This window comes from Microdochium trichocladiopsis (genome assembly GCF_020744255.1).
Source record: "Microdochium trichocladiopsis strain MPI-CAGE-CH-0230 chromosome Unknown B0I36scaffold_12, whole genome shotgun sequence".
Classification (NCBI taxonomy): Eukaryota; Fungi; Ascomycota; class Sordariomycetes; order Xylariales; family Microdochiaceae; genus Microdochium; species Microdochium trichocladiopsis.
This window is the reverse complement of record NW_025763555.1, coordinates 1191883-1206644: the sequence shown is the minus strand read 5'-3', so window position 1 is coordinate 1206644 and position 14762 is coordinate 1191883. Positions and strand designations below refer to the sequence as shown.

The window sequence follows — 14762 nt, the reverse complement described above, 5'->3', positions numbered from 1 at the left end:
CCTCGACCTCCTAGAAGGCGGGTCACATACATGCTTTTGACACTCAAGGCTAGGTGTCTCACTACCTCAAGGAAGAACTCGACCCGAATCAATGTGTACCTTAATAATAAGCATAACTGTGGAGCTTACGCTGCCTTATAATGGTAGATTAGAATTCTGCAAAATCTTAATCCTGCTGTGTATATAATTGTAGCCGCATGTACGATAGCTCAACGGGGACTTCCCAACCAAGGGCCTTCTCTTAATTTTGTCCCGCTCCATACACTGTTAGAGCAATGATTCTGGGATAAAGATGCCGCCAATAAGAAGCTCCATCGCCAGGAATGTAGTGAATTCTAGGGGCCCTCTCCAACCAAACGTCAGATCGGTCAGAAAAGATCGCCAGTGGCCAAACCAAGGAGAGATTGAGTACCCAGACACCATGAAGAATCCGTGGAGTCCCGTCAGTAAGACTCGTCTTTGTGCCATGGAAACTTCGGCTAGGCGAAATGGGCTATGGGTGATTAGACGGCTAAGGCCAGTGCCTTGAAGGACTCGCACAACGGTGAGCATTCCGATGTGAGCGCTACCGGCTGGCAAGACGCCAGCAATGAAAGTCAGTGCGTATGCCCCTCTTAAGGCATGTCTGCGGCGGAAACTGTCGACAGCCAGGTTGTCGGCCAGTGCGGCGATTATACCACCAAGGAAGAAGAGCACATTGATCACACCAAGTACGCTGTCGAAGTATCGGGCATTCGTCCCCACGAAGGAGAGCTTGAAGTAGGTTTGAACCCCAAGGTTGGCCCAGGTTGGCAGCGAATTAGGCAGCACTTGGAAATACGCACTGGCGTCGCCTCCTACTGTTGTGGTGTGGATGCTGCTGCGAGGACATACTAAAGCCATCTGCGAAGCTGTCGAGTGTTGCGATGAATCGTACAATTATGGTGTCTGTGTACTTTAATCGAGCTGGAACTAAGTATCTGCTTCAAATTTTGGTCTAGTACTGTAAAGTGTCTTCAAAGTGAAGTTACGAGCCGTTCTGCAGCCCACCAAAGACGTCTGCTCCCCGCGCCCCCGCCCCGAAGCAGCAACATCCTTTCACCATTAGCGATCACGCTGATGTTCACCTTGCTGGTAATACGCATAATGTGCAACAAATGACCTCCATCTCTTTGTTGCAAACTTGTGGCATGCTTTTCGGCCAACAAGAGCAAGGTCAATTCATGCAGCATAGTACTATGTAGCACAAGGTTTAAGATGAGGTAAGACCAGATTGATATATAGCATACAAACAAACAGTGTTGAAGCTTGGCCCCAAACAGGCGTCATTGTGGTGGTTTACTATCCTATAACCATATCGTCCCTACCTTATCAACCATAATCAGGAAAGCCAATGCCTCCAAGTCTTGTGCCTACATCGTGACCTCGATATGTTAATTGGCCGTATAAGACGTTTACCTCGCACCGGCTGCTACTGCTGCTCGTCTTGACGGCGGACCAAAGAGTTGACCTTGACACGCAGCCTCTGAGACCGTCCATTGACACGCGATCGGACATTCAAGTAAAACCTCCACCGAAATGGTGTCGGAAAATTATGCCCAGGAGACCCTGGGCTCCCCATCGACTCAACCAAGCTCATGGGACGTCTGCCGCTTTGCGACGGCAGACTTTGCCGTGACCTCGATAGCGTGGCCGTATGATAGGGAGAAAATCCTGCTTGGGCCTTACAACTACCTTCGTTCACATCCAGGTAAGGAAATCCGGAGCCTCATACTGGATGCCTTCAACGAGTGGCTCAAGGTGCCACAGGAGAGCCTCGACATTATAACCAAAGTAGTCAGTACACTGCATACGGCATCACTGCTCTTGGACGATATCGAGGATAACTCGCTGCTTCGCAGAGGGCAACCTGCAGCACACAGAATTTTTGGCACGGCGCAGACAATCAATTCTGCCAATTACGCCTATTTCCTGGCCCTGCGCGAGCTGAAGCAACTTGATAATCCCAAGGCTCACGACATTTTTGTCGAAGAGGTGGTCAATCTCCACCGAGGTCAGGGGATGGACCTTTTTTGGCGCGACACTCTCCACTGCCCCGAGGAAGCGGAATATCTCGAAATGGTCGGTAACAAGACCGGTGGGCTTTTTCGTCTTGCCATAAAGCTCATGCAAGCCGAGTCCACGGCCTTACTGGATTGCGTGCCGCTCGCTCATCTCATGGGTCTCGTTTTCCAGATCGCTGATGACTACAAGAACCTTTTCGACATCACGTATACGCAGGGCAAAGGGGTATGTGAGGATTTGACAGAAGGGAAGTTCTCCTTTCCTATAATCCACAGCATTCGCTCCGACAAATCAAATCTGCTGCTGTTGAGCATCCTTAAGGAGAAAACGGCGGACGTTGAGGTGAAGCGGTGCGCGGTCAAGTACATGCAAGGTACTGGCAGCTTCGACTACACCAAGAAGGTGTTAGATGTCTTGATTGACCGCTCGCGGAAGCTGGCCGACCAGTTGGACAATGGCCGCGGTCAACATGTCAAGATACTTGACACCTTGAACAGGATGATGATTTCGTAATCTGGTTTAGGGAGCTTTCGTTATGTGCGAAACTACCCTGCATTTATTGGGCTAGCTCATAGTGTACGCACAAATTTTACACAATGTATTGTTCCTCCGACTTATTCATGGACCACGTGAAGAATCTAGAGAAGCAATAGATATATTACCCCTTTAGCGGGGGCAATTGCTACACCGGCGTGAACGAATGGCTACACCGGCGTCACTCTTACACAGGCGTCACTTCCATGGCCTCTGATTCGCTCTTTTTTCCTTCGACCCACAGGTACATCGGCGCAAAGGCGGTGAAGCCAGCTCCCTTAACAAGTCCCTCAGCTTCGGTAAAGAACCAATAGGGTCAACCCAGGTCTAGATCGAGCTCATAACAAGATCTGCAGAACAAGACCAATTCAAGTATGCTCTAGATGCCAGCTCTCCATATCGCTATCCTCTCACTACTATCGAGGGAAGTACCTCCTCGTCGCTGTCAAGCAGCTCCCACTGACTCCTTCGCCTACGAATGCTAGGCTGCGTCTGCCGCCCGCTGGCACGTACTCCTGTAGTTCTTCCAGCTCCAAGAACAACTGACCGGCTGCGCGTTTGGCGCTGGGATGGGGTACTGGCCTGGTTACTAGCCTGGCTGCTGGTCTGTTGGCTCACTTCCAGTGGAAGCCTAGCTAGCGTTGACTTGTTGAGACTTCCCGGTGGTCGACCACGTCTGCGCCGTGGTGACTTGCTTGCTGGTTTGTTGGCTGGCTGGCTACTGGGCTGGCTGCTTGCCCCGATGGCTAGCCGCGCTGGAACAACCTGCGTGGTGTTCTTAGGTCTGCCCCGGAGAGCAGTGGCGATCTTAGGGTCGAGGATTCGTCGGTATGGATCTCGAGAGGATGGCTCTCGTAGGCGCCACCGAGGATGGACCTCCCATTTGGTGAAAGGCGTGCCACTTCCCAGCTTTGAGTAGATTGTGTGACAGCAGGGGATTCCAAGTTCGGTCGAAACCGAGCATTCCTCGCCGCAATCCCCGAGAGGGTCAGGAAACGGATTCTTTCCTGTCGGCATTGCTTTCCTTGCCAGCCGATATTGTTTCGTGATCAGTCCGAGACCCTTCGAAGAGAGCGCTATTCGGAGTTCGCCAAGATACTCCGAGCTGGACCCCATATACTCTCGTGCGGTAAGTACCTCATCCGCTGCGCAGGCATCGTTGAAATCCCGCTCTTGGTCCTTCATCATGTCCTGCATAGCCTCAAAAAGGCGATAAAGATTGCTCATACCATTCAGAAGATAGCTCTTGATGTTGTTGCTTGCTTCTGTACCAGAGGTGACACGGAGCCCGAAATTGCGATACTTCCGGATGAAACAGCGGGCCCATTGGGCCCTGACGGGCATGTAGGTTCCATGGAGATACCGCAGGATAGCTCGCTGGTCATCAAACTCCTTACAGAGGTTTGCCCATGCCTCCTCGTGGGCCTCCTCCGTCTCAGCAAATAAGACGAGCTTCCACATGATGAGAACTCCTCGATAGTTATGAGGGATAGCCTCGGTTGTTGGCGTGTGAACCAACTCTCGGTCTTGAGGGGTTAGTTGAGCTTGTGGCTGCGGGGTAGTTGCCTCTCCGTCGCTGGTACCAGGGCTACTTCTGCTGCTGCTGCGGGCGTTAACCCACCTCTGCTTTGACTTAAGCAGGATGTTCGAATTGATGTGGTGGATGCACAGCTGCTGTTGTACATCGGGGAACTGGTCGTTCAATGCGGCTTTCATCTGGTCGTCGAAATCGGTGACGATCACATCCGGTCGCCGGATGGAGTGCTGCTCTGCTAGCTGTCGAATGCTCTCGGAGAGGAATTGGAACCCTTCTCTCCTCTCGTTATCTATCAGACCGAAGGCAGCGTTATAGACAGAGCCAAGGCATGTCTGTCCCGTTGCTTGGAATAAGGGAAGCTTGAAGCGGTTCGTGTTATATGTGTTGTCGAAGCTGATCACCTCGGGGAACCGCTTCCACATCTGGAGGCAGTAAGGAAATGTCCAGACAAGGCCAACAAGACGGTTTGGCTCATCGTCTCCCCAGTTAACGAGATAGGGAACCTTCATCTCGTCAAGCAGCTTGATCAGTGCTGCAGTAGGAGTATGGCCATCCAGCTTGTCTCGGTTGATACGAGATCTGGCGTTATAGATGTCTTTCCGTGTAAAGGATGATTCGGGATGCTGCTCCTGGACGATAGCACGTACGTCACGGGCCCGAATTCCGACCCGACGGCTTGTCGATTCGACCGTTGTCCTGATAGCCTCGGTGAGTCTCCGATGGGAGGGATGAGCAGATGGCCCGATGCTGCGGCCGTGGTTATGCTGGCTGTGTTCGGGCTTCGAGTGTTGTCGTAAGAGCCACTTCCCCTCTTCTAACGCCTCGGCAACAACCATCCATTTACATCCACACTTTCGAGACTTCCGTCGTCGAAGTCCTGCGCCTTGACTAGGGGCTGGTTCTCCGAATCGATCGCATTGAAAAGTGTACCGGATCCTCCGACCCTTATATGAATGTGCATTTCGTCGAACAATACCGAAGCCATTAGCCTTCGCGAAAGTATTCACCCACTCGAACAGGACTTCGGCTGACGGCGCTGGGTCGCCTGGGATAGCTGGGTTCGGGATCCCGTCAGGGACAGGCGATGACGAGAGGTCGGGCAAGGGCGGTGAAGCTATAGTCGGAGAGTGCCTGTCTCGGGGAGGCGAGTAGGGCGGAGGTGATTCGAGTGCATCTGAACTAAGCGGCGAGTAACCCCATCTCTCACGCCATTGGCGGACTTGTTCGTATGACCGGACGAGCTCGAGGGTTAGTCTCCGGTGTGTCCCAATCACCTCGCGTACTAGCTTGAGAACAGAATGAAACTCGGCCTTGGTGGGAGAGGGATGCTCTTGTACTGATTGCGGTGGAGAGGAGCGAGGTAGTTGGTCCGTTTCTGGGCCTGGTATAGGGATTCTAACTCGTTGGGACCGTCTTCCTTGGGATGGGAAATCGTTCGAAAGGTGAATCTCTTGATCGAATCGTAGCCCCCATGGTGGCTCGTTCAGCCCGCGCGATCCACGGGGCCGTGGCGCGGTCGTCAACGTCTCTGGATATGAGGCGAAAAGATTATAGAGTGCTTCATCGTCGCCGACGCCGTAGTGTCGGCCAATGCTCGTGCCTGTGCTATTAGAGGAAGGTGGTCTTGAACTATCAGATTGGTCCTGCCGCTGTCGTTTTCGAGGCCGGAATTGATAGCTTCGTCGTCGTTGGTTGCTTAGGGAGCTAGATGGAGACTCGGGCTGGGACATGACGGCCTCGATCGCGATAGGGAGTGTCGCACGCACGGTGAGAAGATGAGTAAAAGAGTACTTGATTCGACTATGAAAGAAGGAAAGAAGGGTCTCATTTCGGGCAGAAAGTAAAGACCTGCTTTGCGATGCCGATTCTAGATGAGGCTGTTGGCGCGATCTGATACAGCCTGTGTTCGAGTTTTGGTCTCAGCAGGGGTCCAACACACCTCACTCCAGCCCTGTGACCTTAACAAATACCGTATCTTTCGCGAAAATCATTCTAAGTAGGCTCGACATGCGGCAAAGAGGTAATTAGTGTAGTAGCTAGCTGGTGAAGAGCTTCCATAAGGCGCGTCGATCGTTGCGGTGGAGAGGTAAGCCCGAGGTACAACGGGCGCTGTTGGCAGAATCTAAATGCACTAACAAAAAGGGATGGACCAATCAAAGGCCGTAAAAGCGACGCCTGTATAAGAGTGACGCCGGTGTAGCCATTCGTTCACGCCGGTGTAGCAATTGCCTTAGCGGGAGTGCCAATTCCCACTTATCACACCGTGTCACCGCAGGTTGGACGCGGACACTCCATAAATAGGACCCATTTTGACTCATCTATTACGGGACGACATCATGATCAAGGTGACCCATGAGGGACACGTGGAAAATGGTGCCAGAAGCCTTACCTTTGCGGTCGTCGTAAAGCAGTGAAATACTGAACCAGTGACGTTCGTACATTCTCATTCGAGAAGCATGTCAACGTACATTGCGCCGCCTAGAGCACACGAGCAATTACATGACATCTGGGAGGAAGCAGGTTGAGGAAATCTACCCATTACTTACCCAGCTTCTGTGAGGGAAACAGTAGAGCGTGGGCGGTGCGGGCCTTGCCCATGTAAGCAAATAAGCTAGTGTCAGACCCGGGTTCTTACAAAATTCGGCCATGTCGCTGTGTGCACATAAAGCGGCAACACTTAAGATCCAGCATCTGTTGAATAGGTGATTCTAGTGTTGTGTGGAGAGGTTTTTACGGCATGGGGTCTGCAAGACGTTGCACAAAAGCCTGCAAGTGCGCGATCGCGTTTCGACGCAAGCATCATGCGGCGCGGCTTTGCTCAGCTGGAATCAGGTTGAACGGGGATCGGAGATGCCGGACATTGAGTCGAATGCCGGCGATGGCCGATAAGATGATCCTCGCAACAGCACGACATTGGCACTCATGATCCCGGGGATTAAGAAGCACCTACCGCTAGTCAAATTCCTGGTAGACCAGATACCGCTCAATCGCGATCTCGTTCTGATTCGCCTCGGCGCGGCACAAATCGCCGGCACCATGTCGCAAATTCAGTGTAGACCTCGAGCCTGGAGCGGCCCCACAGGTAATTCAAATGAGGAGCGACAGTGAGAGTACCATCAGTGTAGCTGCACTGGTCGTCACCGACAAACCCGAGACAAACACAGCTGGGTAGCAAGCCTAATCCGGCCTATAATATGGACAGCAGAAGCCGGTCCCTTCCATTTCCCTCGCCTCCAGTCCTCAAGCCAGTGCAGAGGACCTACTTGAAATTCACTCCTGAACCTCCTTCGAGCCCTTCCCTATGATGAATGCTTGTATAATGGAGGATTGTCCTCCACCGTCACACAAGATACTCATCCATGACGACCAGGCCATGCTGTTGCAGTCCGGCCATCGTCCGGACTAGCCAGCAATGGCTCATCCATGACGCGTAGTGCCACCATCTCGAGTTCAAGGTAGCACACAGATCGTCGTCGTCGCAACCATCTTTCTGACGCCAGCGACGGCGAGTGCGCGACAGAATCGGCCACGATGGCTATGGCAGCAAGGACCGGTGGCTTGCATCTTCCACGGAACCCACGACAGCAAAACAACAGCTTTCACCGAAGAAACTGCCGCGAAGCCTGGCATCGCCCAACGGATCCTCCTCGATTTCCACACCACTAAATCGTGCTCGAGCTTTCCTGGCAAATCTCTGGCCGGCTTTCGAACCGCCCCTGCAGATTTCGGTGGCGCAGAGGTCTGTGACATTGGTGTTGAAAATGAGTGCCTGCCCGCCTTGCGGATCTCGTCCCTAACCTTTAGGCGCCTTCACCGTCGTTGTGTCTCACCACGCGCAACGACATCCAGGCACACTACTACCCGCCCAGCATTGCCACAACCAATCGCTCTACGGCACAGAACAAAACACCCTCAGTCCGACACTATGTGCATATCTTGTCAACCATATTGTCCACCAGGTGTGACAGTGCAGCGAGAACATGCTCGACTCATATAGTCGTGCACGGTCTATGATCCTCCCTCCCTCGCACTACGCAATCTTGGCCATCCGAGCAGGCAGGCGGCCGGACATAACAGGTGCAATCGTGGATGAGCTGAAGTACTTAACTTTTGTCCGTGCTCAACGACCTCCATCGTCCCTCAGTGCAATGACAGGAATCATTAAGATCTAAAGCTGGACGACTCATCATTAAGAGATAGCATGTGGTCTCGTCTAATGTGCGATATTTGACATATTCCAGGTGAGGAACATTTTATTTCATCGCATCTCTATGACTTCAAGGCGAACGACATTTGACGTGGCACTTACTGGACCCGTGCCTAATAATTCGATCCGTTCTAGCTCGCGGTAATACGTACTGTCCTGTTTAGTCGAGAGACATTCCTAGTCTTACACCACCACATAATCAGCCGAACTCAGTATCTGCTCTCTTCAGATGATTTGTCATTACTACGATGTGATAGTTGAGCCATTATCTCAGATTTGTCGTGTCGGGTGGCGGGAAAATGCCGAATTCAGATTATCTTCGCCGCCGGTTACCACGTAGCTCTCTTTGGCTTTCCCTTCCAAATGCCAGGTGCCTCATCCATCATGCCTCGGAGGCAAGCAGGCGATCAAGTCTCGAGCAAAACTGGAGTAGCTACCGATACGGCCGACGCTAAGACCTACAACCCGTGTCTTCACCAGGCAAGCATTGATCTTGACGACTACTTCGTAAGTATACGGTCCCTTACGCTGCCCTTATGATGGCACTGACTGTCATCGAATCGCATTCAGACTGGCCCCCGTGACATTCAGAAACACTCTAAATGGCCTCTTTTCATGAGGCTTCATGGCAGTATCCTTCCCAAGCTTATTGTGCGCATTACTTTCATCGCTCTATGGTCTACCGGCATTACTTGGATTCATAAAGAGGGCCCCTCCATCAGCCTTGGTACTACTAACGTCCTCCTCACCGTGATCGGTTTCGTCGTCGGTCTTGGGCTTTCCTTCCGGAGCTCGACTGCCTACGAGCGTTATGCGGAGGGGCGCCGGTACTGGAGTCAGCTAACTGTGACCTGCCACAACCTCGCGCGGACTATCTGGGTTCATGGCAAAGAGCGTCCAAATTCTGCCAAAGAGGACGTGCTCTCCAAACTGTAAGTCAGTTCATCGTCCGTGATAGCGCTGAGAGCTACGCTTACGGTAACCACTCAAACAGTACCGCCATAAACTTACTCGTCGCTTTTGCTGTTTCTCTAAAACACAAGCTTCGATTTGAGCCTTATGCGAACTACAAGGACTTGCAAAGTCTTGTCGAGCACCTTGATACCTTTGCTCAACAGGCTTCAAATGATGACAACGACCATTCCAGGAGCAAAGGGATATTGAAGCGGATCGGTGAGGACCTCGGATTCTCTTTTGCCTATTCTAACCCCCGGAAGGCAATCAAGCAAGCTAAGGGCCCGCTCGGAAATCTACCGCTTGAGATCCTGTGCTACCTGAGTGCGTATCTCGACTCGCTCTGTGAGAACGGTCAGCTGCCGATTGCGATGCAACAGACCATAGCCTGTAGGTCGATCCTAAAGTCAAAGATTAATTTGTATGCTGATAAGAAGTGTTAGACAATAGTGTAGCTTCACTCAATGATGTCCTAACAGGCTGTGAGCGTGTCCTTAATACACCCCTCCCGATCGCCTATGCCATTGCCATTCATCAGATCACGTGGCTGTACCTCATGCTCCTACCGTTGCAACTACTTGACGGGTTGGACTGGGTCACAATACCTGCAACAGTTGCTGCCTCTGGCATCATCTTGTCCATTCTCTATATCGGCGGCGAGATAGAAAACCCCTTTGGTACCGATGTGAATGACTTGCCCCTTGACGCTTATTGTGCGCAGATTGCCGAAGATGTCGAGGTCATGACCGCACGCCCAAAACCAGTCTGGGACGAGACTTCCAGGCATCGCCTAAATAAGGTACTTTTCCCCCATAGCAAGTTGTCCTACGAGGACTGGGCCAGCAGGCCCGAAGGCGCTTTACGCCGCACTCTGCGTAATCGCCCACACTCTGCTTTCCGTTGCAGCCCTGTGTGGAAAGGCATTCCGAGCAATGAAGAAGCTTGGCTCGCCCTCAATGAGGTCTAGAGTCTGAAGTTTGTGGGACATTCCGTTTGCGGTCAACATTGGAGGGATGCAGACAGAGTTACGCGGATTGTTTGTGTGATCTGAATTTAGCCTTGCTGAAATAAAGGTCTTCTTACGGTTGGTGAAGCTAATAATTAAATCCTACGAAAGCTACTCTCGAATAACTTAGCTGATAATGGTTCCATGTCCTGGCATTTTTGTATAATCAGCATGGTTGACAAATCTGTAGGGGCAACTCGCCGGCAGAGCTTAATCGGCTTAAGGTTTATCGAGTCCTGCAAGTCTGCTCGTAGTGTTTCTTTTATTCCTAGCCTGTCTTGACTACAACTGAAAGATGAGATGGGCTTCTACTTCAAAGTATAACTTACCTAAAGTCTCTAATCCCCTATTCTTCCTTCGTATACTGCTGGTATTCTGCGAACCAGAACTTCGTGTGTGTTCATGCTACAGTAATCCTTCCCTTCTTCTTTTTACTAGACTTAGAAACATGAACATCTCTGGAGCTCTGCTCCGCCTCCGCCTCGGGTTGCGTTTCTTCGCCAAGCGAATCCGGAATATCAAGGCCCCTGGCGCTCGCCTCGCTGCCACCTTCGCTCCCAGTCCCGTCTGGGGTCAAGGTACTCTGCCTCTCTTGGTTGGATCCGGTGCCTGTCCAGAGCGTTAGCATGTTGATTCAATGTGCAAATCGGCTAGACGCTGACCATTGGTATCGTCAATCGTGAACCGCTGGCAGATCTCTGCGCCATTTTCCAAGACCTCCAATTGTTGTACCAGCTGTTCTCTCAAGATCCGGTTCTCCTCTGTCTCGCCTGTCAGGGCAGCCACAACGCCTTCGTCCATCTCGAAAACCTTGGCTGGGGAGAGGATGTCGGCCAAGGCGGACACGAGGGCGACCTCGACGACTGAGACAGCCATGTCGTCAATGAATCGCTTCATGGCGACCTGAATCGAAACAAATACAGCAGATATTAACACAAAAACTTAAGACTCGTTATCCAATTGTCTTGTGGTCTTGGAGAGAGATATTACCTTGTAGTACGCCTGCATCATGTCGAGAGCCTCAGATGCGGCGAATCTGGTCACATCCGGCTCCAACGTGCTAACCACCAATCTATCCACCAGGTTTGACAAATCCAGCGTGCCGAAACTGTTCCTTGTCAACGTGCTCACGCCAAAGAAGTTCATCGTTGTCGAGGCAATGCAATCACGCCTGCGGTCGCTCCGCAGCTTCTGGAGGGCCTCCGGGAAGTCCTGATTATACGTGATCGGGTGTAGCTGCTGATGCTGGTTGAGGACCTTTTTCGTGAGGCCTATCAAGTTTCCCAAGATCTCGTACATTGCGGGTTCGATAATCTTCTGATATATAGTTGCAGAAGTGTTGAGGTCGGCGACGTGCTCGACGACCTGCTTTAGGAACAACTTGCACGACCCCCACGACCGCTTGATATGGGCATGCGCTAGTTGTTCCCACGGGATAGCTTGTTCGCGGAATAGCTCGGCGACAATCATCGGATCGAATGAACCCGGAAGCTCCCTACCACGGGCGTGGGACATCTTGGTCATAATCTTTGCGATGAACTGCTCGCGGGAGATGGATTTCGCGCTGTCGTTGGCCTCAACCTTGTCGTCATCAGCCCCGTGGTCAGTGATGTGACAGGTGTGCCCTTCCTTTTCAATCGTCTTGGCGAAATCATCATTGTGGTTCTGGATGAAAGCTCGCAGGCGGGACTGATACCCGCTTGCAGACTCGGCACTCTTGAAGAAACCGTCTGTACAGTTGCCGTCCGCAGCACTGCGGACGAGGCGCTGGAATGACTCGGATATGGTAATCAGATAGAGCTGGTTCTCCTTGTGCGTAGCTCGTGCGCGACCAAGTTTGGCGATGCCTGCCTGGCAAGATTGTCGCCTCGTCTCGATATCGGTGATCAGCCCTGGGAGTTCGGATGCAATGTGCGTCAGGAGGACTTTACTAAGCCGCGAGCGCAAGTGACTGACACCGAGGATGTTGCCAGGAAGTGTTGTCCAAATTCCCTGACCGAAAAAGGTCTCCTCGAGGGTGTTGCGCCGGTGTGAAGAGGTTATCTGCTGTGTCTCCGAGTCCAGGTTCTTCAGGACGTGCCAGCCAAGGCGGAACTCGAATTCCCGGTTCCGGGCTAGGGACACGTACAATGCTTCGCTCTGCGATCCCGGATGTAATGTATCGGGTTTCGTGATGACGCCTAGAGTCCGCTTGCCTTCGGAATCGGCGGACCGGGCTAGCTTGAGGACGACTTGGTTCGAAAAGTCATTCTTGGCTGAGACGACTGCGAGGATAATGCTACGTGGCTCGGCCATGTACGACTCGACGGTATCTTGTATCAGTTCGATGTCGGATGCGCGTTGGTGTTTGGTCTCCGAATGGATGAGGCCCGGTAGGTCGACGATGGTGAGATGGGGTCGGTCAGGTCCCGAGATCTCCACGCGGAGCAGGTCTCTGCCAAAGGAGTTGCCGTGAGTCGAGATGCCCATCGCGTATTTTGCTTCTTCGATGAGTCTAGAGAGATCATCAAAGGTCGCCAACTCCGCATCGAAATTGGACAATGCGGCCTTCTCGGAATCGGGCCGTGCTGTGTGGGGGACAATAGAGATACGGGCGCTGACTTGAGAGGTCCGGCGGAGGACAAGCTCGGTGGGGAATCGGGTGCAAAGATTGCTTCGGGCTGGGAACGGCACGCCAGAGATGGCTTCCAGGACAGAACTCTTGCCTGATGACTGGTCTCCGACCACGATGATTTGTGGGAGGGAGATGAGATGGTCGACGCCCCTTGAGCGTAGCCGGTCAATGGCGTCCATCAGATCGAGACGATCCCCGGAACAAAGCCCCTGAAGTGCCTCCTTCTGCACGGTCGTGATTACCATTATGACTGTATGGAACCAATTAGGAATGGTACTGTGAAAGAGGTTGCGTGAAAGGGTCGTCACGAGTGTGGATATGCTTAGCAAGTAGGTTTGTGAAGGCCGTTGAAACTTGGAAGAGCATGGAAACCCTGCGGTGCCTGTCTACTTAAATACGAACGGGCGCAAGCCCGACAGCCCGACATTCCCGTTAGCCTAATAGCCGCCAAAGCAATGGCATGTCTCCCTTGCCAGGACCAGCCATCATGCCTATATGAGCATTCCCCACTGAGTACATACTACCCCGAAGTTAGAGTGTCTCTAAACAACACGAATTGCCTGCTTTTCCCTCATGCACGATGATCGCAACAAAGTGATTGACATACCCTATATCTAGCTTAGCTACGTCTCACCATATGCATCTGCCTCCCGGAGTTTCAGGAGTACGTTTCTGTAGTCCGGCCAAACAAATGGACTTACAGAAGATATAGGAGGAATGGGCTCCTGCCTTCGACGTGAGGTGTTTTAAGGCTTCGCCTCGGGTCACAATGAGGGGGTCTAATCCTGACCACGATCTTTCCATGGGCGTGCTGAAATGAACAGAGGGACTACTACTAGGTCCGCAGCCGCACAAAAAGTAGTGACACTCATGGATGCCATGCCAGGCGGCCTGATTCATCACTGTGAAAGTGGTCTCAGTGGCTGAGACACCTGCTGGTCGGCCTCCTGCATGTGCATAGCATACTGCACCTGCAAGCCACGCATTTCGACCATACAAAGGCCTAACGACATACAGTCTCAGTATCCGCCCAACAAATTTATGACAGAAAATTTGCAGGAGGCTGACCAACTCGCTGATAAGCTCCAACCGACATAGACCTCACAGGTGGAAAAGCGTGGTTCGGGCGGCCCAATTGCAGTGCACGCGCGTCTGCGGACCAGTCCCAGGGTTCAAACATGTCATAATCAGATTATGACGACAATTACCCTGCTTGGATGTTCCAGATAGGCCAATAAACACCTGCCGCTCCTTTTGATACCTCTCGAGAGCCTTTAGAAGTGGACATCGTCAGCGACACGATTTATGAGCATACCAGCATTCTGCGAAGTGACCTGGAGGAGCATACAGCCACCTAAAAAAAAAGACAAGAGGTTCTCCAGTCAGTCACCAAATACGGCAGTACAAGGATTATGCTCCGTACCTTTTCGTGCACAGGTCTCGGAGCCTCGTTGCACGTATCTCGGGCTAGACGTATACCTGGCTGTCGCTGATAGCGTGCAGCTCGGAGAAGGTGAGCAGCACATTGGCAGCTGTCTTCGTAACAGACTGGTGAAAGCCTTCTAAGAGGTGCTCAAATTCTTGCAGAGCTTGGGTGACAAATCCCACGAGGCTCCGGACACATGTCTGAGAATAATCGTGCTTTTGAGGTAGCTGCGGCGGTAGGAAAAGGTGATTGATGGCGTAAAGGATGCTCTCGCGAGTCATCCCATCCCCAGCAGGCGCCATAGCGAAAGCTCAGGACCAGCCAGGGCGAGGACACAATGAGAGAGATTCTGAGCGCAGGTATGAGGGGTTCGAAATATCGAGCCGACAAGGTCTGCATTATCCCCTCTCTGAGATTAGAGAGAAAGGGGAAGAGGGGAGG

At 52.2% G+C, this 14762-nt stretch overlaps 3 protein-coding genes across 3 annotated transcripts; 2 read left to right on the top strand and 1 right to left on the bottom strand.

The window, feature by feature from the left end:
* Positions 1 to 1557: 1557 nt before the first annotated feature.
* On the top strand, positions 1558 to 2556 carry B0I36DRAFT_368907 (geranylgeranyl diphosphate synthase; the record flags this gene model as incomplete). Its single annotated transcript, XM_046159686.1, has 1 exon — positions 1558 to 2556. The coding sequence occupies one exon, from the start codon at positions 1558 to 1560 to the stop codon at positions 2554 to 2556; it is 999 nt and encodes a 332-aa protein (XP_046005991.1).
* A 6149-nt stretch (positions 2557 to 8705) lies between these two features.
* On the top strand, positions 8706 to 10242 carry B0I36DRAFT_396669 (Bestrophin, RFP-TM, chloride channel-domain-containing protein; the record flags this gene model as incomplete). Its single annotated transcript, XM_046161559.1, has 4 exons — positions 8706 to 8828; positions 8892 to 9253; positions 9316 to 9665; positions 9719 to 10242. The coding sequence occupies 4 exons, from the start codon at positions 8706 to 8708 to the stop codon at positions 10240 to 10242; spliced, it is 1359 nt and encodes a 452-aa protein (XP_046005990.1).
* Positions 10243 to 10540: 298 nt separating this feature from the next.
* Positions 10541 to 13140, bottom strand: B0I36DRAFT_298704 (dynamin family protein; the record flags this gene model as incomplete). Its single annotated transcript, XM_046151955.1, has 3 exons — positions 10541 to 10890; positions 10944 to 11184; positions 11272 to 13140. The coding sequence occupies 3 exons, from the start codon at positions 13138 to 13140 to the stop codon at positions 10682 to 10684; spliced, it is 2319 nt and encodes a 772-aa protein (XP_046005989.1). The 3' UTR covers positions 10541 to 10681.
* Between the last annotated feature and the right edge of the window lie 1622 nt (positions 13141 to 14762).